The sequence below is a fragment of the Lipomyces oligophaga genome (genome assembly GCF_038497815.1).
Source record: "Lipomyces oligophaga strain CBS 7107 unplaced genomic scaffold V1516scaffold_1, whole genome shotgun sequence".
Classification (NCBI taxonomy): Eukaryota; Fungi; Ascomycota; class Lipomycetes; order Lipomycetales; family Lipomycetaceae; genus Lipomyces; species [Lipomyces] oligophaga.
In genome coordinates this window covers 330,253-351,749 of record NW_027117785.1, presented here as the reverse complement: position 1 = coordinate 351,749, position 21,497 = coordinate 330,253, and the positions used below count along the sequence as shown (strand labels likewise).

General features: G+C 47.1%; 9 protein-coding genes across 9 annotated transcripts; 8 read left to right on the top strand and 1 right to left on the bottom strand.

Annotated features, from left to right (window-relative positions):
* Window positions 1–22: 22 nt before the first annotated feature.
* V1516DRAFT_667513 (uncharacterized protein) lies at window positions 23–3,355 on the top strand. The gene is made up of 2 exons (XM_066920865.1): window positions 23–1,449; window positions 1,864–3,355. The coding sequence occupies exons 1-2, from the start codon at window positions 336–338 to the stop codon at window positions 3,027–3,029; spliced, it is 2,280 nt and encodes a 759-aa protein (XP_066779578.1). The 5' UTR covers window positions 23–335; the 3' UTR covers window positions 3,030–3,355.
* V1516DRAFT_644525 (magnesium transporter NIPA-domain-containing protein) lies at window positions 3,108–5,174 on the bottom strand. The gene is made up of 2 exons (XM_066920149.1): window positions 4,645–5,174; window positions 3,108–4,583 (listed from the first exon to the last, which is right to left on the bottom strand). Exons 1-2 carry the CDS (start codon window positions 4,903–4,905, stop codon window positions 3,456–3,458), a joined length of 1,389 nt encoding a protein of 462 aa, XP_066779577.1. The 5' UTR covers window positions 4,906–5,174; the 3' UTR covers window positions 3,108–3,455.
* Window positions 5,175–5,303: 129 nt separating this feature from the next.
* On the top strand, window positions 5,304–6,806 carry V1516DRAFT_667507 (ATPase, V1/A1 complex, subunit E). Its single transcript, XM_066920864.1, has 6 exons — window positions 5,304–5,524; window positions 5,677–5,754; window positions 5,883–6,149; window positions 6,204–6,367; window positions 6,415–6,534; window positions 6,588–6,806. The coding sequence occupies exons 1-6, from the start codon at window positions 5,495–5,497 to the stop codon at window positions 6,616–6,618; spliced, it is 690 nt and encodes a 229-aa protein (XP_066779576.1). The 5' UTR covers window positions 5,304–5,494; the 3' UTR covers window positions 6,619–6,806.
* A 1,217-nt stretch (window positions 6,807–8,023) lies between these two features.
* Window positions 8,024–9,511, top strand: V1516DRAFT_617472 (uncharacterized protein; the record flags this gene model as incomplete). The annotated part of the gene is made up of 3 exons (XM_066919367.1): window positions 8,024–8,419; window positions 8,471–8,773; window positions 9,002–9,511. The coding sequence occupies 3 exons, from the start codon at window positions 8,024–8,026 to the stop codon at window positions 9,509–9,511; spliced, it is 1,209 nt and encodes a 402-aa protein (XP_066779575.1).
* A 743-nt stretch (window positions 9,512–10,254) lies between these two features.
* On the top strand, window positions 10,255–13,676 carry V1516DRAFT_667499 (uncharacterized protein). Its single transcript, XM_066920863.1, has 4 exons — window positions 10,255–10,708; window positions 10,781–10,880; window positions 11,036–13,461; window positions 13,525–13,676. Exons 1-3 carry the CDS (start codon window positions 10,646–10,648, stop codon window positions 13,351–13,353), a joined length of 2,481 nt encoding a protein of 826 aa, XP_066779574.1. The 5' UTR covers window positions 10,255–10,645; the 3' UTR covers window positions 13,354–13,461; window positions 13,525–13,676.
* Window positions 13,677–14,019: 343 nt separating this feature from the next.
* Window positions 14,020–14,935, top strand: V1516DRAFT_631015 (putative peroxisomal protein). The gene is made up of 4 exons (XM_066919944.1): window positions 14,020–14,161; window positions 14,244–14,309; window positions 14,383–14,473; window positions 14,530–14,935. The coding sequence occupies exons 1-4, from the start codon at window positions 14,146–14,148 to the stop codon at window positions 14,867–14,869; spliced, it is 513 nt and encodes a 170-aa protein (XP_066779573.1). The 5' UTR covers window positions 14,020–14,145; the 3' UTR covers window positions 14,870–14,935.
* A 56-nt stretch (window positions 14,936–14,991) lies between these two features.
* Window positions 14,992–17,267, top strand: V1516DRAFT_15172 (uncharacterized protein). The gene is made up of 2 exons (XM_066918664.1): window positions 14,992–15,213; window positions 15,697–17,267. The coding sequence occupies exons 1-2, from the start codon at window positions 15,151–15,153 to the stop codon at window positions 17,092–17,094; spliced, it is 1,461 nt and encodes a 486-aa protein (XP_066779572.1). The 5' UTR covers window positions 14,992–15,150; the 3' UTR covers window positions 17,095–17,267.
* Window positions 17,268–17,425: 158 nt separating this feature from the next.
* V1516DRAFT_619094 (uncharacterized protein) lies at window positions 17,426–18,628 on the top strand (the record flags this gene model as incomplete). The annotated part of the gene is made up of 2 exons (XM_066919439.1): window positions 17,426–18,047; window positions 18,210–18,628. The coding sequence occupies 2 exons, from the start codon at window positions 17,426–17,428 to the stop codon at window positions 18,626–18,628; spliced, it is 1,041 nt and encodes a 346-aa protein (XP_066779571.1).
* Window positions 18,629–19,809: 1,181 nt separating this feature from the next.
* Window positions 19,810–21,464, top strand: V1516DRAFT_682893 (kinase-like domain-containing protein; the record flags this gene model as incomplete). The annotated part of the gene is made up of 3 exons (XM_066923477.1): window positions 19,810–19,894; window positions 19,970–20,057; window positions 20,117–21,464. The coding sequence occupies 3 exons, from the start codon at window positions 19,810–19,812 to the stop codon at window positions 21,462–21,464; spliced, it is 1,521 nt and encodes a 506-aa protein (XP_066779570.1).
* Between the last annotated feature and the right edge of the window lie 33 nt (window positions 21,465–21,497).

Sequence of the window (21,497 nt, the reverse complement as noted above, 5' to 3'; positions counted from 1 at the left end):
GGGCTTGCTGGCCGGGCGGTTGTTTAAGCTCACCATCTCTGAGAGGGAACGATCGTGAACACTTTCTTTCCTTTCCGTTTCGCCATAGCTCTTCTTTTCTTCTGCTATTTTCTCGCAATTTTTGCACCTACGGGCACCTTACAAATTTATGGATTGCTTTTCGTGCTCGCTGTACTGATACTTGCTATTTGTCGAAGCGATCAGTTGCTGTCTCGCCGACTCTGCTCTTGTTTTTCGCGGTATCCTCCTGATCGCCGTCTTGTATAGTTCTCCTTGCTCCGCTGCCCTGTTCGCAGCCTTTGCCGTCTGACGGCCGGACAAACCGCCCTTTAGTGATGCGCGCGTCCTCCATTGTCTCGCGTCCGCCGCCTCAGTTGCTGCATTCTGCTGGAGAATCATCTGTCTCCTCTGTCGCCGCTGTCGCTGCTGCTGCTGCTGCTGCTTCGTCCTCGGCCGCAAGTGCTGCCCGTATCCTTCTTGGCCCGCTTATAGCAGCCGCTGATTTTGCTCAATCTTCTGCCTACTCGTCGTCGACTCCATCTTTGTCGGAAGACTCTGCTGGAGTCTCGTCTGACGACGAAGCCGGCCCAAACCTGTTACATCTTTCGAATCAGTCCAGCTCTGCTACGTCCACCTCCTCGCTCTCATCAGTGTCTAAAGACATGAGCGCTACAACCCGACAATCCCTTGCGACAGACTCGGCTGGTCCGGTTCCGCAAACCTCATCCGATCATATTGTGCCGGTGCCGACTTTAGCTGTCGGTTCCAGAATTATTCAGAACGAGCCAATCGGCCAGGTTTGCTCAAATTGCGGTACTACGCATACTCCTCTGTGGCGACGTGCTCCAGATGGAACTACTATTTGTAATGCATGTGGTCTGTATTTGAAGGCTCGACATACTTCTCGTCCTGTTCATCTAAAGCGACAACATGCATCCTCAATAGTCCGGTCGACTACAAATCTTTCTGCAGATGTTGATGCTGCTGTAAGTCTGGTCATGGCTGCTGACCATGCTGTCCCAGGGTCATGTCCTGGCGATGGTCACTGCAACGGAACAGGTGGATCCCGCGCTTGTTCAGGTTGTCCTGCTTATAATAATCGAGTAGCCAAAGCAGCTCAAATGGCATCTTCCATAAAGCGTCAGCAGCAGCATAAGCATCAACAGCCTAGCCTTCCTTCACAGACACATCCAACTTCTCCGCTACAGTCTACCGATCTGCCTTCTGCTGACCAACCAGGCTCACCAGGAGCCGAAGCTATTTCGGACGCTACGGCTGTTTCTCCAAATCCTGGTTCAGAATTTGCTTCTCGGCGAAATATTACAGGTACTGGCGTTTTTCCTGCTACATCTCCAAACTCTGTTGTAGTAGCATGCCAGAACTGTGGAACCACCATCACCCCTCTTTGGCGCCGTGACGAAGTCGGACACACGATCTGCAATGCTTGTGGTAAGTTTTATTCTACAGTCTTTCAATTTTTTTGCTTGTTGTGATTTGAAAATGTTTTTGAGTATCATAAACTTTCCGGTTCTTTGCGCAGGATAAGTTCATGATATGTCCAGAGGCAGCTGATTGGAACTTGTCAATACCCAAGGCACTATTGGTTGCGTGTACACTGGATCTACAGTGTGTTCGTTTTCAGACCACAATTGGGTTCACGTTGCCAACGTTCATTCTTTTTCTGATTAAACATGGCTGCCATATTGCTTTTTGGGTTCTGGCTCCTAATTTCGCGCAATATTGTTCCCAGTTATTGGGAACAAGTTTCGCTTGAATCAGCAATCAGTGGTCTGGACCCAGCCAAGCATACCACCCATCTACCCCAATTATCACGTGATTACTAACGAGAATTGTCTGGTCTAGGCCTTTATTACAAGTTACATGGAGTCCATCGTCCATTTTCGATGAAGAAGAGCGTGATCAAGCGACGAAAGCGGGTAGCACCTCCGGTAACTCCTTCAGCTCTACCGCCATTGGTCTACCCGAGTTCATCCTATTTGGGCTCTGAAGCAGGATCTGGATCCGGATCTAATTCTGCACTTGAGCAGTCTGCTGTGGAAGTCAGTTTGGCCACGACGCTCGCGGATCGTTCGATTGGCTTGGAGGCAAATGCGCTGTCTGGGGCTTCTGCGGCTATTTCCTCAGTCTCGGCTCCCTCAGGGACTGGGAGTGGATCCCTTGCTCCAACAAATAGCATTTCACGGAGCGAAGTTTCTGTGTCTCCAGTGCCTGCCTCATCTACTCTTCCCGGACTTTCGACAGCGATTGGAGCTGTTGCGACTGCTCCTGCTACTTCGGCCTCCGCTCTAACGACTACTAGTTCTACCACTACTACAAGAGCTAGAGCAAGTAAGACGACCAGCGACGGTGCCTCAATTGGTTTGATAGACAAATCTTTTTCTGTAATCCGGCTGCCAGCACTTCGCCCACTTCCTGTTCCACCAGCCTGGGGATTTCCTGATCCACCACCAATTGATTTCACTGGAGCCTTTCGATCGTCGTCGCCTCCACCTTCACTTCCATCTATTCGACGAGCGATGACTGAACTCACCGAGAAATCTGAGCGATCTACTGACGAATCTAACAGTGTTGCCCCAAGCGTCAGTTCGTCGCAAGACACCCTTCCTCCTCTGCAAAGTTTGCTCGATAGCACAGAAAAAACGAGCAAGCGTAAGTTTAGTCCGCCCTTGGGTCCTTCTTCAAGCACTGTTTTGCCTCGAGTGAATAGTATCCGGTCGATATTGAATCCAAGTTTATCGAGCTCTCCGTTGTCTGAGGCGGTTTCTCCTTCTGCGACTACAACAACTGCACCCGCCGAATCATTAATGTCCAGTACTGTAACTGCTAGTGCACGAACTTCGCCAGTTCCTGAAGTCGCATCGGCTTCGAGTTCGGATCAAGCTCGAGAAGCTATTCGAGCGAAGCGACAAAAGTTAGAACAAGACTTAGAACGGCAAAGACAGGCCTTAGCTGAATCAGAGAAATTGCTTGCACACTACGAGCGAGAATTGTCGGATTTGGACAAGTGAGTTTGTGATCTAGAGAAAAAATGGACCAGGGTCGGGAATCCAAATTAGATTCATCGTTGTACATAAAAATTGTTATATCCTATTTTCAGTTTATTTGTTATCTTTTTTAAAAGACATTTTATGTTGATCACTCTTTTTGTGCGTTTTGGAGCATGGTTTTCTGTTTTGTTGTATTGGTAGTGCGGGGACCGATTCTCTAAGGGATGTAATGGACGTAAGTGCGGAATAAGGTTTCCTTCTTTGTTGATGTAAATAGGTATAGAACTCGATATTAGATAATTAGAGTGGCTTGTAGGAAAATATAATATAGTTGGTTAAATCTTGAATATGTCTATTATAGAAAAACGAAACCTATGACCCGAAACCAAAAGAGAGTAGAAAAAAATTAAAACAAACCGGAAAAAAAAAGAGCTAGATCGTAGTAGATTAAGAAAGCCGAGAGAGAATCATATTCTGTAATCTTCCCAACGGTCCGCGTGAGACTTGAGAAGATGACGAAGTACTACTTTCCGAAACACTCTCTTCGGAAAATGACTCGTCTTCACCATCGTCTTGGTTTTCGAGTCCAGCAACGGAAATTAAGTACGAGCTGCTGTCAAGATCGAGTTCATCTGCGTCGTAATCGCCGAGCTCGTTCCAGATCTCTGTGCGTTCTTGCGCGCCCAGTTTGCGTGATGTCCATGGCGGCGGAGCAACATTTGATGCGAGCGACGAGCCCGTATTAGCACGTAAGAGCCGACTAGTGTTGACAGGGTTCAAGTCATCTTCGCCGTCACTGGATGGGGAATCTCCCATGAGCGGATCAATTTCCTGCGCCTCTGAATCACTGATAAATGCATCTGTGATCTCAAGGCCGGACTTAGCCAGCTGAACAGTAACCGGATCGGGTGTAAGACGCCAGGAAAGACATGCAACACCAATCAACAGAAGAATAGTACCCAAAAACACAAGCCCGATCTGCATCGGTGACAAATTGGAGGCCTGGTCGTAGTATATTAGGCCATCAACAATCGACACGATGTTGTAAATGCAGAAGATCAAAGGATAAAGAATTGAAGTCGTGCACAACTTGAGACCTTGATGCAGTATGTAGAGCTGTGTCAAGGCAATAACAATTACGCCTAAGCAGATAATCCAAGTCTCCCATCTATTAAACTGGTTGTCATGCTGGATGATCGATCGCACGACAAGCTCTACCGCTGATTTAGCAAGCAAAAGATTGTGTGCAGAGAGAATGCCGCTCACGACTCCAAACATGATTCCTCGAGCAATCTTGCCCTTGTGTGTATGTCCACGTCTCCAAGTCCTCATCATGCGAAGAGTCAAAAGAATCAATACGGCAACAAACATGGTCAGGCAAAACCATAGCAGAAAAGGTCCTCGCCCAAGTAGATAGAGTAGCTCCTCAAGTGTATGATTCGGCTCGGCGATGGCACCAAATGCAGCAATAAGAATCGCTCCGGACGAAATTAGTAAGGTTCCAAGAGCCGAATAGCGTGTGAATGGCTCTGATAGAAATACGGTAGCACAAATAGAATTAAAAACAAGACTACTCTGTGGAGGACATGTCAGTAATGGGATTTTTTTCAAACATCAACAGAAACACAAAACATACTGCTTGCAGGGGAGCCAGAATAACAATAGGCAGAGCCGTGATCTGAAATGCAGACCCGATTATATTGGAAACAAGGAAGAGTGCCATACCAAACAGCCAACGCTTCCGCTTATACGGGGGTCTCTGAACATGGCCTAGAGGTTTCTCATCCTCGAGCATATGTGATTTTCGTTGCAACGTAAGTCCGACTGAGGATGCTGCGTTCGACACTATTCCCGTGACGATGCCGAGAGCTACGGTCTGACTTGACGCGCCCTCCATATGTGTATATGTCGCAAACCCTGCAAGACTGATAAAATATAGCGGATTTTCAATCCAAGCGAACGCGTGAAATGCTCAGATCTGTCCGTGGAGACACGTCTTCGAACTGGGTAAATGTCGAGATATCGCGGTTGCTGCAGCCACTACTGGATCAGGCCGTTCTTCTGTTTAGCCTCCTGGAGAGCAAGGCTCTTGACAGAACATTGGATAAGGTGTTTGTACTTTCTGGACAACTGCGAGTGACACGTCTATGAAACGGCATATATGTAGTTCCAAGGGCGCATAGCATATAAATATATTGTGTCTGCAAATATGCCATAGACGCGCAAGCACTCTTATCGGCGGCTATCGTCCGCTTGCAGCCAGAGTGCTGAAATCAGGGTGCGGGCATACTGAAAGCGGAAAGCCACTCAACCCTATTTTTCGACTGGCTTGAGAACGACCGACCCGACGAAGGAGGAAGATAACTCGAGTCTTTGAAAGATAAATTCCTTCTTCCACCGGCTGTTGTTCAGTTTTGTATTTCGGTTCATTCTAGCTGTCGAAAGTTCCACTAAGCTTGGCTTTGTCTACTTCTTCCACATTCAATATGTCTAATACCGCACTTACTGACGACCAGGTACGTTTTTATCGTCTTACAGAAGTCTTCTCCGAGGGCACAAGGAGAAAGAGACGTTGTCGGCTTTCGCCAGACCTTGACAAGGTCTGGCATAATATCGACGACGATATGCGGCAATTGTTTGCACAGGGAATGCTCTAACACAGCACTAGGTCGACGTTGAGCTCAAGAAGCTTGTCCAGTTCATCAAACAGGAGGCTCTTGAGAAGGCCCGTGAAATTCAGATTAAGGTATGTAGAGGTCCATTACGCATCTGGGTCGAGTTTGATTTAGCAATTCTTGCTATTTTGCATATCGATGGCCTTGATGCACATTGATCGTGGCACAATAGCAATTGATCCTCTAACTAATTTTCTAGGCTGATGAAGAGTTTGCAATTGAGAAGGCCAAGCTCGTACGGTCTGAGACGGCTATCATCGACACCACCTATGAGCGCCGGACGAAGCAGGCCTCGCTTGCTCAGCAAATTACAAAGTCTAATATCACGAATAAGACTCGTCTACGTGTCCTTGCCGCCAGACAGACTGTTTTGGATGACGTTTTTGAGGAAGCTACTACAAAGCTTGCCGATATTTCTAGTGACAAGGAAAAATACTGCTATCTTCTCAAAGATTTGATGCTTGAGGTAAGTTAATTCTTGATATTCAGTTGCACAGTCTTGGTCAATTAACATGTTTAGGGCGCTTTTATTCTGTACGAAAAGGCAATTACTGTATCTGCTCGTGAAGCCGACTACGACCTTATCAAGACTGGAATTCCTCTTGCTCAAGACGAGTTCAAGAAGGAAGCTGGATTCGATTTGACCATTACCATCAACGAGGCCGATCCTCTTCCCGCTGGAAGGTATGATTTTTGATATAAGGTTACTGAGTGAAGCTGACATATTCTAGCGCTGGCGGCGTTATTCTCTATGGATCCGCAGGAAAAATTGCAGTTACCAACACTCTTGAAGAGCGCCTGCACCTTCTCAACGAGGAGTCGCTTCCTGCTATCCGTGTTGCCATCTTTGGGTATGTTGAATTGTGTATATTTGCGTCTTCATTGTGCTCACATTAATTTGTAGTGAATCGCCCAGTCGCAAGTTCTACGATTAAAAAGTCGAGAGCGGGGAGGCGAGTCGGAGCATTTTCATATATCTGCTCCAAGTCTTGCAAAAATATCATGCGTCTGTTTCTCTCTATTGTCTTGTTTAATACGTTTTGTTTTGCTTTTGTGATTGGCCATCTTGAGAAAAGTAAGACTTTTTGTAGCCTCAGAAATAATAATAGCATACAGTTATAGATGATTAGAGTTATTCGAACTCACTCTGCATAGTCACGCCGATGACTGTGCTTGCGGTGCTTGATATAATTACAAAGTAGAATGGGGCAGTAAACAAATCTGACCTATAGAGACGATATAGGAAGACATGAGTACTGGATGTAAGAATTGTGGACTAGGAGATGTTCACCAAAATTAATCTTTCTTGGCTATAGGGCGTAAATTTGACAGTTATGGATGGACAAGAGAGGTCTCAGTCTGAAAAAAAGTAAAGATAGTATCGAATAGATTTGCAACAGCTCGAAAACAAAATGCCTTTTCGTTGTACCTACATCCATCTTTGGAAACTGTCGGCAAGCGAGCTGTGGAATAGCCATCGCATATCGACTAAGAGATATGTTCCGTGCGCCAGAAGACGCTGTTCTACTAGAATGGCATGCCCTAACAGTATATGACTGGAACCAAAACATAAAAATCACAAGCTAATTATAATGATTTCAGATACTCCTACTAGAAGGTAATTCATGCCGCCCAGATATGAAGATCCGGCCGATTCATTGCAACTACGTACAATGCTGCATCTAAGACTGGTGTGCTTCTCAAGTAGGTGCCATAATAAAGAATAACTAATTAATATCCACAATCACAGTAGGTCACTGGCTAGCTGGGTCAAATCACCGCAATGACTGCGGCTTCAGGGGGACACTGTTCTGTTCTCCAGGTTTAGAAGCACCTTTTTTTGTCTGAAAATGATGCAGAAATTGACAGAATCAAAGAATTAAATGAACATAAACAGAATTCAAAGGCAATGTCTGCATCAAATTAATATGAGACGGGGGTGGAGACAAATTCAGAGACACAACGGTCTCGTTCGAGACCTGCTGGGCCTGTCGCTATCTGGGGCTGCTGATGGTGTCAGAGAGCGTATGGGGCATTCGGTCAGAATAGGCTGCCGATGTACCACATGTCTCGATACCGAAATGAGAGAAACGTCAGCGACGGTCAGACATTCTGGGACTTTCGAAGTTTTGTAATGACAGATCCAGGTGTTTCTATCTAATGGGGAAACTCTAGCGTAGACACATACTTGAATGAAATGGCTAGTTCATAGACCGCAGCTGTCGATCGCAAAACGGCGGCACCCCGGCAAAGCAAGCAGCCTCGTCGGGTCTGTATAATAATACTGCGAGACCGTCTTCGCCAGGATTTGCCAGTTTTATCGGCATTCTTTCCTCAACAATGCCTCAGTTCGACTCAAACATCCAGTTAACTCTGCCATTTGACCCTTCAGTCGCTGCGGATTCTCGCGCAAGATCTTTGCCTGCTTATCCTACAGCATGCAGCAGTGGCAGCACCAATGTCTCGTCCAGCAACGGCAATCCTGGCACTCTACACCCTCTACCCGTCTTGTCGGATAACATGACATATACCTCCGAAGACCAGACATCCAAGTTTTGCGCCTCGGGCCCGATTCCAGCAGCAGCTCCAGCTCTTGTTCGTCGTGATGAACGTGGCGTCGACTGGATTGCGTTCCAGTACTCAAAAGAACGAGTTCGAACAGAGTATTGTATTCGTTGCGACGTAGGCTCGATCGACATTTCCTCGCTGTCTCGAGTGTTTCGCAAAAACAACTGCGTGCGTATGAACAACTCACTTTATGTACATGAACTTAACAATGTTTCCTAGATCTATCCTCGAGCAGACATCCCTGAAAGCAGATACAAAGGCAATCGTTATAAGTACGAGACTGAGTGCAACCGGATCGGCTGGGCACTGGCTCATCTAAATCCAACTCTACAAGGTAAACGTGGTCTGCTACAGCGAGCAGTCGACTCCTGGCGCAACTCTCACACCGACCCCAATCTACGCTCCCGGCGTGTTCGAAAAATGAACAGACAAGCAGGCATATCCTCCCGCCAGAATGCGTTTACAAGTCCTCGAACTGCAGCGGTTTACTCGGCCGATCAGCAAGCGGACAAGACAGACGAGGTCGTCATTCTGCCAGGCACATTCACATCCGATCTGCCAGTCACGACGGAATTACCGCCTTTGTCAGGTCCTGAATACACAGTTTCCTCGGTCGCGTTCATGCCCTCACCTAGTCCTTGGTCCGTCTCCGACGCAATGGCAAAGCCAGTGAACCCTGTTGAGAGTTTTGCGGTCGCTGACTTGGTCAATCCTCTGCGATTTCCTTCTTCAGCAGGTGTGGAGAGCCAGTCAAATCAGACGGAGTCCGAAAGCCTTGAACTAGGCATGGCAGCATTAAGAAGACATCTCGGAGAAGCTGCACCGGCGAAAAAATTCAAATATATCAGCATTGATCCAAGTCTTGTGTCTCCCACTGACAGCAAGATCCGCGTGCGCGTGGGGATCGATCGAGTCGATCTGGAGACTATCCCAGACAAGTATCGGCTGGACTACGCCGTTTATCCGCGCTCAATTCTGCCGTCTCTGTCATTGCCGTTTCAGAGAAATCAAGAGCAAGGCCAACAATCTGTTGACGGACCGCGACGCAGATTAGAACAAGAGATCAATGAGATGGGGATCAAAATGGCGTGGCTGCAGCCGCGCGTGTTCGAATATCGTGTTCAGTACCTGCAGCGTGCGCTGGACATCTACCGAGCCAAACTTGTCAGAGCAAGTAAAGACAACATTGCGTTGTGCACTCGGAAGGGCAAGCAGCAATGGCTCAAGGCGATGCGGAATGGAGCCATATCGACGAACTGAGAGTGAGGGTGTTCATAAATTAATTTTGTGGGGTGGGTTTTAGGTCTGACTTGCATGGTGTTCTGCATGGAAATCTGTGTGGTTTTTCGGTAGCAGTTCTCTGATGCTGTGTTCTGGTTCATGACGCATTTCGCTCAGATCGGCAGTCTCCACTGTCTCCAGCGCTCTGCGGTTCTCCACTCGATTCTCGACGCATTTTCTACTGAACAAATAAAGTTCCTCTTGTCGAGCGGTTTCAATGCGTTTCTAGTCCGGTTATTCCATCATCGTCCCTTCGTTCTAGGGCCCGTCCACCTTCTTGGATCCGTTATTCCAGTGGACTCCAGCCACCGGCGACGGCGACCCCTTACTAAGTTATGCCGCGGACGGCTGCTGGAATGGCCTCTGGCGCGCTGCTGCTACCACCCAAACGAGATACGAGATCTGGCTGGAGTGCTGTATGTGGCAGTTTAATTAGTATAGACAGTATGGTCAGTAAGAACGATGTGACTTAAATATTCTGGAATAATGAGATAACAATATAATATTAATCATACTAAAATACCAAAAAAATAATGATATATGTTATAATATAGGCATCCTCTTGTAGCTGCTTCTCGCCCGACCCGTCCGAACTAAGCAAGCCATCTTTGCTGGTTCCCGCCCAGTTTTGAGCTATTGCGTCACGGGATGAGTATCCGCGCACCGCCCCAGCTGTGGCGGCAGGTTCGGGACGTGGCTGGAGCCGGTCCGTAGACCACAGGCTCTTAGCTCAGTGGTGGGAAACCCAAAACGATCTCTCGACCATCGCATCTTCTGCAGACCAACTTTCTGCCGGACTGCTCGTTAGTTTTGCTGTCCTTTTCAAACTTGGTTACTTTCCGTGCGGTCTACGTCTGATTTCGATTTGAATTCGCAGTTGCGGTCTACTTGTTGCCATTCTCGCTGAGTCGTATCACAGGACTACTGACGTCTGATTTACGGTCCCGACAAGTCCTGTGATTGAGACCTCCTCTTGTTTTTACAGCCGATCTTCCTCTGTCGTCCTGCTCCGACAGCTTCGCGCGTCAGTCTCGACAGTTCAAGCTCAACATTCATATTTCCCGCATCATTTTTGTTGTTTTTGCTTCCGTCCTGCTTGCTTGAGACTTCACCATGAGCAACTCCAGCAGCCATCGTCCGGCCAGACAGCCATACGGCGGCAACATCGGGCTTTCGGTTCGTCACACCCTTCCTGCCTCCGAGCATTTGTCCAACCGTCTAAATCTGTGCTAACTGCTTGTTTTCTAGACCTCGCAATCCATGAATTTTTCTAGAAAAAGTTTTGCGGCGACGACAGCTGCCAGCGCTCCAATGTCGCGCAGCGCATCTACAAACACTCTGTCCAGCGGTAAGTCTGATCTCTCGACTAGGGGTCTGGCTCTCTCTTTCCTCTCCGAATCGCAGCCTTCTCTCAGCTGATCTGAGCCTGCTGGTGACTTGTATCGCTGTTGGAGATTCGCAGGCCCCTTTTTTGAAATCCATCTCTTGCTAACACTATTGCAGCTGCCCGCAATGCTGCCCTGCAGGCTCATACTCAGACTTCCCATACTGGATCTTTGACCAGTCGCTCATTTCGCACCAGCAGCTACACTCCCGCTGCACGGCCAGGCTACCAATCACTACGAGACGGTTCAAACCCAATCACGACGCTTCGCACGAGCTCTATGCGAAGTAATTTGTCTCTGAATCGCACTCTGCGCAAGTCCTCTGGTCCACCCTCCACCAAGCGCCATTATACGCCGTCCCTGTTTTCCTTCGACTCAATGACTTCCGAGCCTGCTATAACCATCACACATGCGACTCCCGTTCGAGGAGCTCCGACAATTCTAGAGGAAGTTAGCACTGAGCCCATTATCAAGCACAAACCTCCTGCACGCGCATTGTCTCCGTCAAAATCTGCTATGAAGGATTCTAGCTCATCCAGCGTGATTTCAGGGGCTACTTTGTCGCCAGCGATCAGCACCACAGCTCCTTCCACGAAGAAGAAGCATGCTCGTGTCAGCTTTTCGAATGCTTCTGCCATGGTTCCTCCTCCACCGCAGCCGCAGTTCATTACTCCTGCGAACTCTCCGCCTAATCCTGCTGCTACCGCAACATCCGGAACTTTAGACCATGTAGCAGCTGCTGATGCTGCAATGAAATCAATTGGTAATGCTGAGAAGACGTCAAGCGCCAAGCTGTCTTCAAATGGAGCTGATATTTTCACTCTGCCGTCTACCTCTACGACCTCTATCGGCGCAGACTCCTCCACTAGTTACGATACGGCTAATGAAACACCAGCGACTCTCGTCAATACAAGTGATTTGACCTCGTCTCCCTCAAAACTGACAGAAAAATCAGTGCCTACTCCCGTCTTAGCACATCCTATTCCAAAGACACCTCACCGTCTAAATGGAATTCTTAAGAAAGATCCTTCTTCTGATCACGCCAAGAAGAGCGCTGCTGCTGCTCTTCATAGACCTGCATCTGCCAATCCTTCAGCTGGCACACGTACCTCTACTGTTTCCAATCCGTCTGGCCAGCGCCGTACAGCAAGCCTACAACCTCAGGCTAAGACGCCTCAGCGAAATTCTACTGTGAGGAAATCTGCCCCCAAAACACCTATCGGGGCATTGCCATCAGAGGCCAACGGCATGTCGCTTATCAACTCTACTACGATATACGGATCTATGCAATTGAGGCGATCTAATTCGGATTCAAGTTTTCATAGGCAGAGAACGGTTTCCGCGCAGGATAGTCTGGAATTCGGTTTCAAAAAATATACGACACCCAAGTCGGCAAATTCACGCCGAAAGACTACTGCAGCCACTCATGTTAATGGTAACATAACAAATAATTTAAAGGGAATTAATTCTCAGGGTATAAACGGCGCAATTAGGCATGATTTTACTGATTCCGACTCCGATGTTGACGTGCCTTTTCGATCTGAGCCAGCAAAATCTAGTTTGCCGATTTTAGCTTCAGAAGGTCTTCGCCACAGCCAGATCAGTCGTCCGAATGGAGTAGCGAATATGAAGGTGCCCGACGAGAAATCAGCTGAGACCAAAAAGATCAATGTTAAAAAGACTGAATCAAGCACACTGTCGGTGTCTGATCCAACTCCTAAGGACCGAGGGTTTGACAAGTTGCCTTCGTTCCATCCATTTCGGATAGAGCCTCGTAATAGCGCTCCAGTCGTCGAGCCGCCGGTAATGGCGGAGGAGTCATCTGTTTCTGCAGAACCAGAAGATTCGAACAAAGCAGCTGCAAAAATAGAAAGCCCAGCTGTTAAAACAAAACCGGCGCCAACTAAAAGTACGGCGCCTATACTAGCACCTCGTGTTCCTGTTCCTGCACTTGAGTCTGGATCAGGCAACTCCGATGATGAAAATGCTATTTCCCCAGCTCGGTCGGTTGCTCATCGTGAAGCAGCACTTGACGCACTGAATGGCGTTTCACCGGCTCGGGTTCCGGTGCCTGCAAATTCAGAGCCTCAGCAAGCCCCGAGGCTAGAGTCTCAATTGGGATCCGTCACCACTGCGTCTGAGGAAGCCAGCTCACCTGTTCGCACCAAGAAGCTTAGTCAGTTTCAACAATTTAAGCTTGAGCGGGCACAGAAGAAAGAAGCGAAGTCGCAGAAAAAACAAACGCAAACAGCTGCGAAATCAGGTACACAGGCTAAGGCGAGCAGCTCGGTGCCGCTAGCTCAGCTAAAGTACCAAGAGGCGCTAGGATCGCTGCCGGATAATGTGAGATCATTAAAGGTGAACGACATTCAGTTCCCACCGGCGCGGAAGAAAAAATTCCCGGGCCTGCGGAGAGCGTTTGGAATTTCAGACTAGACAATCAATTGAGGACCAGATCAGAAGAACATGTAAATCCAATTGCAGTTATCCATTTATGATGTTTTAGTACTGGGTCTTTGCAGTTAAATGACAGCTACTGTTACGGTATGATATAAAATGAAGAGGTTTGTATTTGTACGATTGAAAGCAAAGAACTGAGAATTGAAGATTGAGCGGTGGAAGTGGAGGGATCACTATGGAGAACAGACATGGGAGATTGTGGATAGAAGACTGTGACCAGTAATGAGGTAATATGTTGAATAATCTATGGCGATTGACACGTAAGAAGAGGGCTGTACAATAAATGTTTTGATAAGCGATGACGTACAAGTAATCTACTAAGAATACCGTAGAGCACGAGCTGGCATTGAAAACAGTGAAATACTTGATTTCACTATATCTGAATGCCAGACAGATATCTAAAAGATTGTGTCTCGACTCTGCTGCCTAATTGCTGATTGCTAAGCTTAAGCTGGTGACTCCTCCGCAGACACCTCAGCAATTCTCTACCGATCGCAGAATAAAGAGGGGGTCGTGCCGTGAGGCTTCGAGGCCGACGGTGACGGCGATCTGGAGATGACATTGGGCCGATCAAGTGCCGTAGAGTACAGTACACCACAGTACAGTACAGAATACAGAGGTACAGACCTGGTGGAGCGGAGTAGTATATATGTGTCTCGGTTCCCTCTGTTCACCTCAAAAATTCGGAGGTTTGTCTACTCAGGCTTTTTCAATCGGCTTTTAATTACTTAATTCTGTCTAATAAATTCGCTGATTTATACACACATAATGGTTGCTGTTGGAGGTAAATATTAGATGGCTGGTCGATTCGAATTGAGTCTACTGTTGTTGTTGGTTGCAGATGCTGATATGATCGTGGCTGTTAGATAAATTTCCCTCGGGCGTGAAGTTCATGTACGTTCCCTACCTTCCCGAGAACTCGGACATTAAGGGTAAGTTGGCAGCAACTAGGATTGAATTTTGCGGGTACTTGCTTGGAGAATTGAGACTGACAGTGAGTTGCAGCGTGCGGAATTCCTACTCCCTTGGATGCCGATAAGGTGTTTGCGGGCAAGACGGTCGTGATTGTTTCTATCCCCGGCTCGTTCACTCCCACGTAAGTCCAACCGAAACAAATCAATTGAGCTCGGCCATACGACTGATCCTATCCAGCTGTACCGCGAACCACATTCCCCCCTACGTTGAAAATTTGAGCGCGCTCAAGTCCAAAGGTGTCGATCTCGTCATCTGTCTGTCCGCTAATGATCCGTTCGTCCAGTCTGCATTTGGCAAGGCTAGCGGTGTCGCCGACGAGGACTTCATTTTTGCCTGTGATCCAGCTGCAGAGTTCTCAAAGTCTATTGGCTACACGCTTGATCTTCCTCCCATGCTCGGAACTCGTACTGCCCGCTATGCTTTGATCGTAAAGGACGGCGTCATCACCTACATGAAGAAGGAAGACGGCGGTGATGTCACAGTCTCTGGGTACGAGGCTGTTTCCGCTGCTTTGTAGCTCACTTCTAGTTTGTAGCATGGTCAAATTTGTTCACTAGCTATTATTCTTCAAAAATATCTGATTTTTACTATTATTCTTATCTCTTATAAATATTAATCTCTTGATCCAACTGGGCTCTGCAGGTCGTGATCTAGTAATTCCCAAGCGGTGGCCTTTGTTTACATTGTCCTCTCTCTCTGGCCAGTTTTCAGAATCCAGTCCCAAACTAAAATCGCCCAATATTCTCTACTTGTTGTTTTCATTATGTTGATTTTTCCAAGTTATTTTCAAAAATCCAAATGGATCCTTATTCTATCCATTCATCGCCATATCGCTCTGCGAGGTTCTCACCGCAAACAGAGGTAATTACCGACTTCAAAATCGATGATCTTTCGCAAGCAGCAGCTCGAACGGCATTTGATTATGCGGTTACTTCTCCTACACTATCTAATCGTGCAGTGGGCGGTGATGCAGCAACCCCCTCGAAATTGAATCCTCGTCAAGCACTCGTTTCTCGCTCTGGTCAGTCCTGCCAGCTGGGGGAGTCTGGCTACAGGAGCAAACCTACAACCGCAGTTTCAAATGTCGTTGCTCGAGGCAGTCTACGGAAACAGTCCGTTAATTATAACAACAAAAATAAAAATATCACCAACACTAGCAATTTCCACAATCGCAATAACACAGGCGGCCGACCTTCTAGAACATACATGCCACCATTATCGCACAGAAGCCTGCTAGAAGGCGGAGGATCACTTCGAGCCCGCTGCCATAGCTCGTCTACTCAACCTCCCGGTCGGAGACAAATATCTACTACAGACGTGTTTCAGGAAACTGATATTAGCCAGAATCCAAGACTCAGAGCCAAATATGAGCGCCAGGAACGAAATAAGAAGAGTCAGGCCGAAAAGAGCACGAATGGGTATTGGAAAGTCCATCAGTCACTGGCTCGTGGCGTACGGTCAATGTTTGGTGGCTCGCCGGCTCTGCCTTGTGCTCCCGATATTTCCTTGAGCGCTATACCACCTCCTGTTCTGCTCCATAGATCTACTACTGAAACACGCCCTTCAACTATATCATCTTTCGAGTCTGTAGACGTGGAATCCTCACGTGTATATGACGAAGTAGCTATTTCGCGCCAATACCAAGAACGCATATCTCATTCAACTAATCCTGCTGTGAATGTTGATCTGTCAGAACGCGGCCGTGAAAATGCAGGATTGATACTTCTTGATAAAACCAATAACCATATCTCTGCTGACTGTGGCAATCGTTCCTCCTCATCGTCGCGAGTCTCTATACCTGTTCGTGATGATGGATTAGATCGAACTATACCCAATTCCAAGAAGCTGACTGTTTCCGAGGGAACTCAAAGCGCAGATGGCTATACCTTTACTAACGATCGCTTTTATCATAGTATAAAGCAGAGATTTCAGAGCTTTTTCAGAACTAGTTCAAATTCTTCCTCGGATTTGAATCCTGATGCAGGACAATACCGTTCAGTCATGGAGATGTTTTCTAACACGTCCATCCGAGATCCCCCAACACATGGCCTAACTGGTGATAATGTGCGATACTCTTCTGCTACTATGAGAATGAAGTTTTTTGATTCTGAACCTAGAGCTACGGCCATGAATGCCTTTAACTGTCGGCCTTCCAAAAGTGACAACAATTCTCAGAGGAAAACCACTCCCGCAAAGTTTCAGCAGCAGCTTTCACGATTCATGAATGTCATGACTGCTTCTGGTTCCGCAAAAGTTAGCACTGAAACTCCTGATGAGGAATCCCAGATATCTGTGTCGACCACATCGATTACCCCGCCTGATAGTTTCACTAATCATCTAGAATACTACGAGTCGCTGCGGAAAAGAAAACTTGAAGATCAACGCCTAGGCTCTGGTAAACCCATAGACCAAATTTTTGATACAGACCGTAAGATGAACACCTTATCTGCACGAGAGGAACGACCTTTAATAGATCTGAACGCTGTCCAGCTCGATGGCTCAGAAGCTGCCTGGACGCAACAAGGTCGCGACCGTTCTAAGCGAGCGGTAAGCAGCAATACTAGCACCAACCAGCATCAATGCGTATGGCAGGCCAACTCTGCAGTCGATCCCAATGTGATACCAGAGTCTCATTTCATGAACAAATATTTTTCTGGGGGCGAAAACGGGTTAATGGCTACTGTACCTGAAGAACAACAATGGTCTAATTCAGATATCCGAGAGGGAAGCGCGTTTCCGTGAACTGAAAGTCCCAGTTTTTTTTTTTTTCTATTATTACCAAGATTGCTATGTGTGTATGATGATGCTATTTTTTTAATGTCGACTCTATTGTAACCTACATGCTCATTCGAATGGATGAATCTGGAAATATTTAATACAAGCTAACTCTGTAGTTGAAGACTGGGAGTGTCCGGCGTTTGCTATGCGGCGTTAGAATAACGTAACTAGCTACCGCAATATGGGGATTGCGTTGAACGGGAGAGCGTAGGCGGATTGGTGATTATATGGTTACGGACTATTAGACCGCAACTAATAGAGCGATTGCAGAACATCTCAGGGAGTGAGGACTAATATGCGATTCCCATTATTGTTGTTCGGGTCAAACGAACTGTCACATAATAATGGAGACAATGAAGACCAGATAACAACGCGGCCACCGACACCAGAGGGCAACAAAGATCCAATTCTGCTTCCAAACGAAGTTGTATTACAAGTTTTCCCCAAAAAGCTCTGTTCCTATCGAGCTGTACCAGAACCCAAGAGTGGTGGACTGTTTTCGTCCGGCGAAGATCCAGAGTTTTTCCACTCATTTCTCACCAAGAAGGGCAGGCTATGCGCCCTCTGGGTGACGACCATTCGGCTGATATGTGTGCCTGTTAGCTCTGACACGAAAGGATTTTCTGTCGGAGTTCTAGATATTGATAGCATGAAAACGATCGAAAGCGACTGCCAGATCTGGTTTTTCTACGCGAAACTCAAAGAAGGACATATGTTTACAGTTCCATTTTCGACCGAACTGCGCACAAAGGCATTTCTGAAACTAATGGCTAACTTACGGTTCGAACATCATGTGCGTCAAGAGCTGCCGCCCCCGTATCGACGAAAATCAGAGTCGTTTTATGACTGTCCTAGACCGAGCTTGGAAGCTCTGTCACGGACCGTCTCGCCTATGTCGGACAGCGGGATCGAATTGAGTACGGAATTGGAGGATTATATTGATGAGGCAGAAGAGGATCAAGCTGTCAGACGAGCATCGACAATTTCAGCTCTCGATGAGCAACTGCCGCAACAGGACGAAGAGGATCGGTCGGTAAATGATCTACCAGGTTTGCAACGGCAACTCACTATCGATGAAGTCATCGAGGAAGCGATTGAAGAAGAACAGCAAGATTGGATTGCCAACGACAAACACCTACCGTCCTATGCCGAGTCCGAAGATGCAGTCGAGCGGTACTTGATCGATCGCGGACTACTACGGGAAGATGGTACGTCGCTAATGCCTGTAGATTCGATCGAGCGGCACAGCTCTACGCAGGATCTGAGGAGAGGCAGCGAATCTAGTGCTGCCGCCAGCACGTCTCAGGACGAACTGGCGCCAACAAGTACCTCATCTACAAGCCGATCGGGAGCCTCGCAGTACATTACACAAGAGACCGACAATCCTGTCCGTCGTCCGAACGAGGATTCTGAAAATTCTACAGCCGGCCTTAACGAATTGCACAGGATAGCATCCAGAGGCACTATAGGGAGGACCAGCAGCAACGTGCAACCTTAGCCTAGAACAGTGTACATTCGTAATGTTATATGAACTGCCAGCTTCTAATCACAGAACTAAAAAGGCTTGAACAATCTTTACCTATTTGAGTAGCTCCGCCAGTCCAAGCTGATACAGCACTTAGCACTTCACTGTAATAAAGTAACCACCTAGCTCTGTTCGCCCACTTGTTACATAGACAGAATGTCAGTTATTAGTGCTTCTGCTACTAACCCCGCATACAACTGGCTGACGGAACACCCCCTCCGACTCGCCACCGCGGCTGATGACAGATCGACAGTATTGTTGATTATCAAATGTCTTAATAAGCTACATTGACAGGAAAGGCCAGGCGTCCCACTCGTCCACTCCGTTTCCGCCCGTTTCCCTCTCTCTCTCTTCCTTTTCGATTGTTGTTAGTCAAACGAGAATCAATCGACCTGGGTTTGCCTGTGACGAATTGGAGTTTTTGCGTTGAATCTTCAGCTCGACAGCTTTTCCGTTCTCATTGTCGTCTTTGTCGTGCCCAATTTGGTCGATTTCGATTGCATACTTCGTCCTCGAATCCCGCGCAGTCGTCAGCTCAGCCTCCGGCCTCCTATCTATCTAAGCACGCACTTCTCTACGTTGTCTAATTCTCACCACTTTCCGCGTCCTTTTTTCTTTGTTTCCGAATAGGCGTTTTCTAGATCGATTGTCTGATTTCTAGTCTGCTGCTTTCTATCTGTTCATTTTTGCATCCGCCACCGTTTTCCGCCTCTTGTGTTGCCGGCTATGTCTACTCTGTAAGTGTGCTACTTTTCCCTTCCCTTCTCCCCTGCTGTTGCGGCACAAGTATTACTCGCCTCCTCCCGATTCTGTCAGATCAGTAATCATCGTGCGGGCATTGTATTCTGCATTCTATTATAATCCAATCTTTCAGCAACATATTGGCAATCATCTCTACTATTCTGCGATTCGCTTTTCTCGTTTTGATTTTTTCGCTCGGCTGGTTTTTGCCGGCTTTTTCTTCTTGTCCTACCTTTTCCATCTTCGCCGCTTATACTCGGACCGTTTGTGGCCCCGCGTCACACTTTCGTATTTATATTACTACGTGCACCCATCTCTCGTTCATTGGCTCCCCTCTTGCCATTCTCGATTTTCTCGATCTGACAGCAATTTGGATTTTTGGCTAATACATTGCTGTGTGATTCGCTGTTAACATGTCTATTAGTGATCTACGTATTGGCAACAAGTACCGGTTGGGAAGAAAAATCGGTAGCGGCAGTTTTGGTGATATCTACCTCGGTAAGCTTCTTTCATGTTCTTTTCTCTAGCGCGCTTGCAGCATCCTTTATGTTCTGTATCTCTAATTTTTTCAAGGTACAAATTTAGTTTCCGGTGAAGATGTCGCCATCAAATTAGAATCTGTTCGCGCCAAGCATCCCCAGCTTGAGTATGAATCTAGAGTGTGAGTACTGATTTCTTCCTTTCTCTGCATAATTTTAATTGGTACTAAATTCATTTTAGATATAAAATTCTTGCTGGCGGTATTGGTATACCTTTCGTACGCTGGTATGGAACCGAATGCGAATATAATGCATTAGTCATCGATCTTCTTGGTCCTTCCTTAGAAGATTTGTTTAATTTTTGCAATCGCAAATTTTCTCTGAAGACTGTTCTCCTTCTTGCCGATCAGCTCCTTGCTCGTATTGAGTTCATTCATGCTAAATCTTTTATTCATCGTGACATCAAACCCGACAATTTCCTGATGGGTATTGGCAAGCGCGGAAATCAAGTCAATGTTATTGATTTTGGTCTTGCTAAGAAGTTCCGCGACCCCCGTACCTTAGCTCATATTCCTTACAGAGAAAACAAGAATCTCACTGGAACGGCTCGATATGCCAGTCTTAATACACATCTTGGAATTGAGCAATCTCGACGAGATGATCTTGAATCTTTAGGCTATGTTCTGCTGTATTTCTGCCGTGGTTCTTTGCCTTGGCAAGGACTTAAAGCTGCTACGAAAAAGCAAAAGTACGATCGAATCATGGAAAGGAAAATGATTACAACGTCCGAGATTCTCTGCCGTGGTTTCCCGGCTGAGTTTTCTTTGTACCTAAATTATACTCGATCTCTTCGATTTGATGATAAACCCGATTATATTTATCTCCGCAAACTTTTTAGAGATTTATTCATTCGTCAGAGTTTCCATTACGACTATGTATTTGATTGGACTATTGTCCGATACCAGCAGCAGCCTCAACAGCAGCAACAACCTGCACAACAACAACCTGCACAACAACAACCTGCTCAGCAACAGCAGCAGCAACCGCAGCAACAATCACAACAAACCACACAACAGACACAACAGCAGGGCAGATTACCTCTTCAGAATGCACAGACGCGTGACGCTGAAGGAGCTGCTGAGGGCGGAGTAGATTTAATTCTACCTGAGTCGTTTGCTTACGAACCGGATTATTCTGTAGGACTGCAAAATCTTAACATGCCGTCGCGGAATCAGGCTGGACAACGCACGGGCCAGAGTACTTCGCAGCTACAGCAGCCTCCGCAGTCTTCGTCGCAGCAGCGCTATGCCGTTAATCCTATTACCAGTGGCAGCAATAACAATAATAGTAGCTCTGGCCGGCGTAAAGTTGCCGACTGGCAGGTAGCCCGTGAAGCACTCGATCCTGTTGCGGCTGACATTTTACGTCGTGCAGAGGGAGCTGATCGATTGTTACGATCTGCCACAGGCAAGATGACCACTTCGCCTGGTCAATATGAGTCCTCGCCTACTCAATCGCAACCTCTCGGTCATCGTAAAGATGAACCTACGAATACAAATTCCTCGAACATTCCTCAGCAGTGGTATTAAGTATCGTATTTTGACATCAGAACCTGGATTTCT

Excerpts from the sequence above, each read along its gene's own strand:
- V1516DRAFT_15172 (XM_066918664.1), top strand. The coding sequence starts at position 15,151 with ATGGATCCTTATTCTATCCATTCATCGCCATATCGCTCTGCGAGGTTC. Across the intron at positions 15,214-15,696 it reads GGTTCTCACCGCAAACAGAG|AATCCAAGACTCAGAGCCAA; the intron begins GTAATTACCGAC and ends GATATTAGCCAG.
- V1516DRAFT_667507 (XM_066920864.1), top strand. The coding sequence starts at position 5,495 with ATGTCTAATACCGCACTTACTGACGACCAG. Across the intron at positions 5,755-5,882 it reads CCCGTGAAATTCAGATTAAG|GCTGATGAAGAGTTTGCAAT; the intron begins GTATGTAGAGGT and ends CTAATTTTCTAG. Across the intron at positions 6,535-6,587 it reads ATCCGTGTTGCCATCTTTGG|TGAATCGCCCAGTCGCAAGT; the intron begins GTATGTTGAATT and ends ATTAATTTGTAG.
- V1516DRAFT_644525 (XM_066920149.1), bottom strand. The coding sequence starts at position 4,905 with ATGGAGGGCGCGTCAAGTCAGACCGTAGCTCTCGGCATCGTCACGGGA. Across the intron at positions 4,584-4,644 it reads TTCTGGCTCCCCTGCAAGCA|AGTAGTCTTGTTTTTAATTC; the intron begins GTATGTTTTGTG and ends TGTCCTCCACAG.
- V1516DRAFT_667499 (XM_066920863.1), top strand. The coding sequence starts at position 10,646 with ATGAGCAACTCCAGCAGCCATCGTCCGGCCAGACAGCCATACGGCGGC. Across the intron at positions 10,709-10,780 it reads GCGGCAACATCGGGCTTTCG|ACCTCGCAATCCATGAATTT; the intron begins GTTCGTCACACC and ends CTTGTTTTCTAG. Across the intron at positions 10,881-11,035 it reads TACAAACACTCTGTCCAGCG|CTGCCCGCAATGCTGCCCTG; the intron begins GTAAGTCTGATC and ends ACACTATTGCAG.
- V1516DRAFT_631015 (XM_066919944.1), top strand. Across the intron at positions 14,310-14,382 it reads CGAGAACTCGGACATTAAGG|CGTGCGGAATTCCTACTCCC; the intron begins GTAAGTTGGCAG and ends AGTGAGTTGCAG. Across the intron at positions 14,474-14,529 it reads CCCGGCTCGTTCACTCCCAC|CTGTACCGCGAACCACATTC; the intron begins GTAAGTCCAACC and ends GATCCTATCCAG.
- V1516DRAFT_667513 (XM_066920865.1), top strand. The coding sequence starts at position 336 with ATGCGCGCGTCCTCCATTGTCTCGCGTCCGCCGCCTCAGTTGCTGCAT. Across the intron at positions 1,450-1,863 it reads CACGATCTGCAATGCTTGTG|GCCTTTATTACAAGTTACAT; the intron begins GTAAGTTTTATT and ends TGTCTGGTCTAG.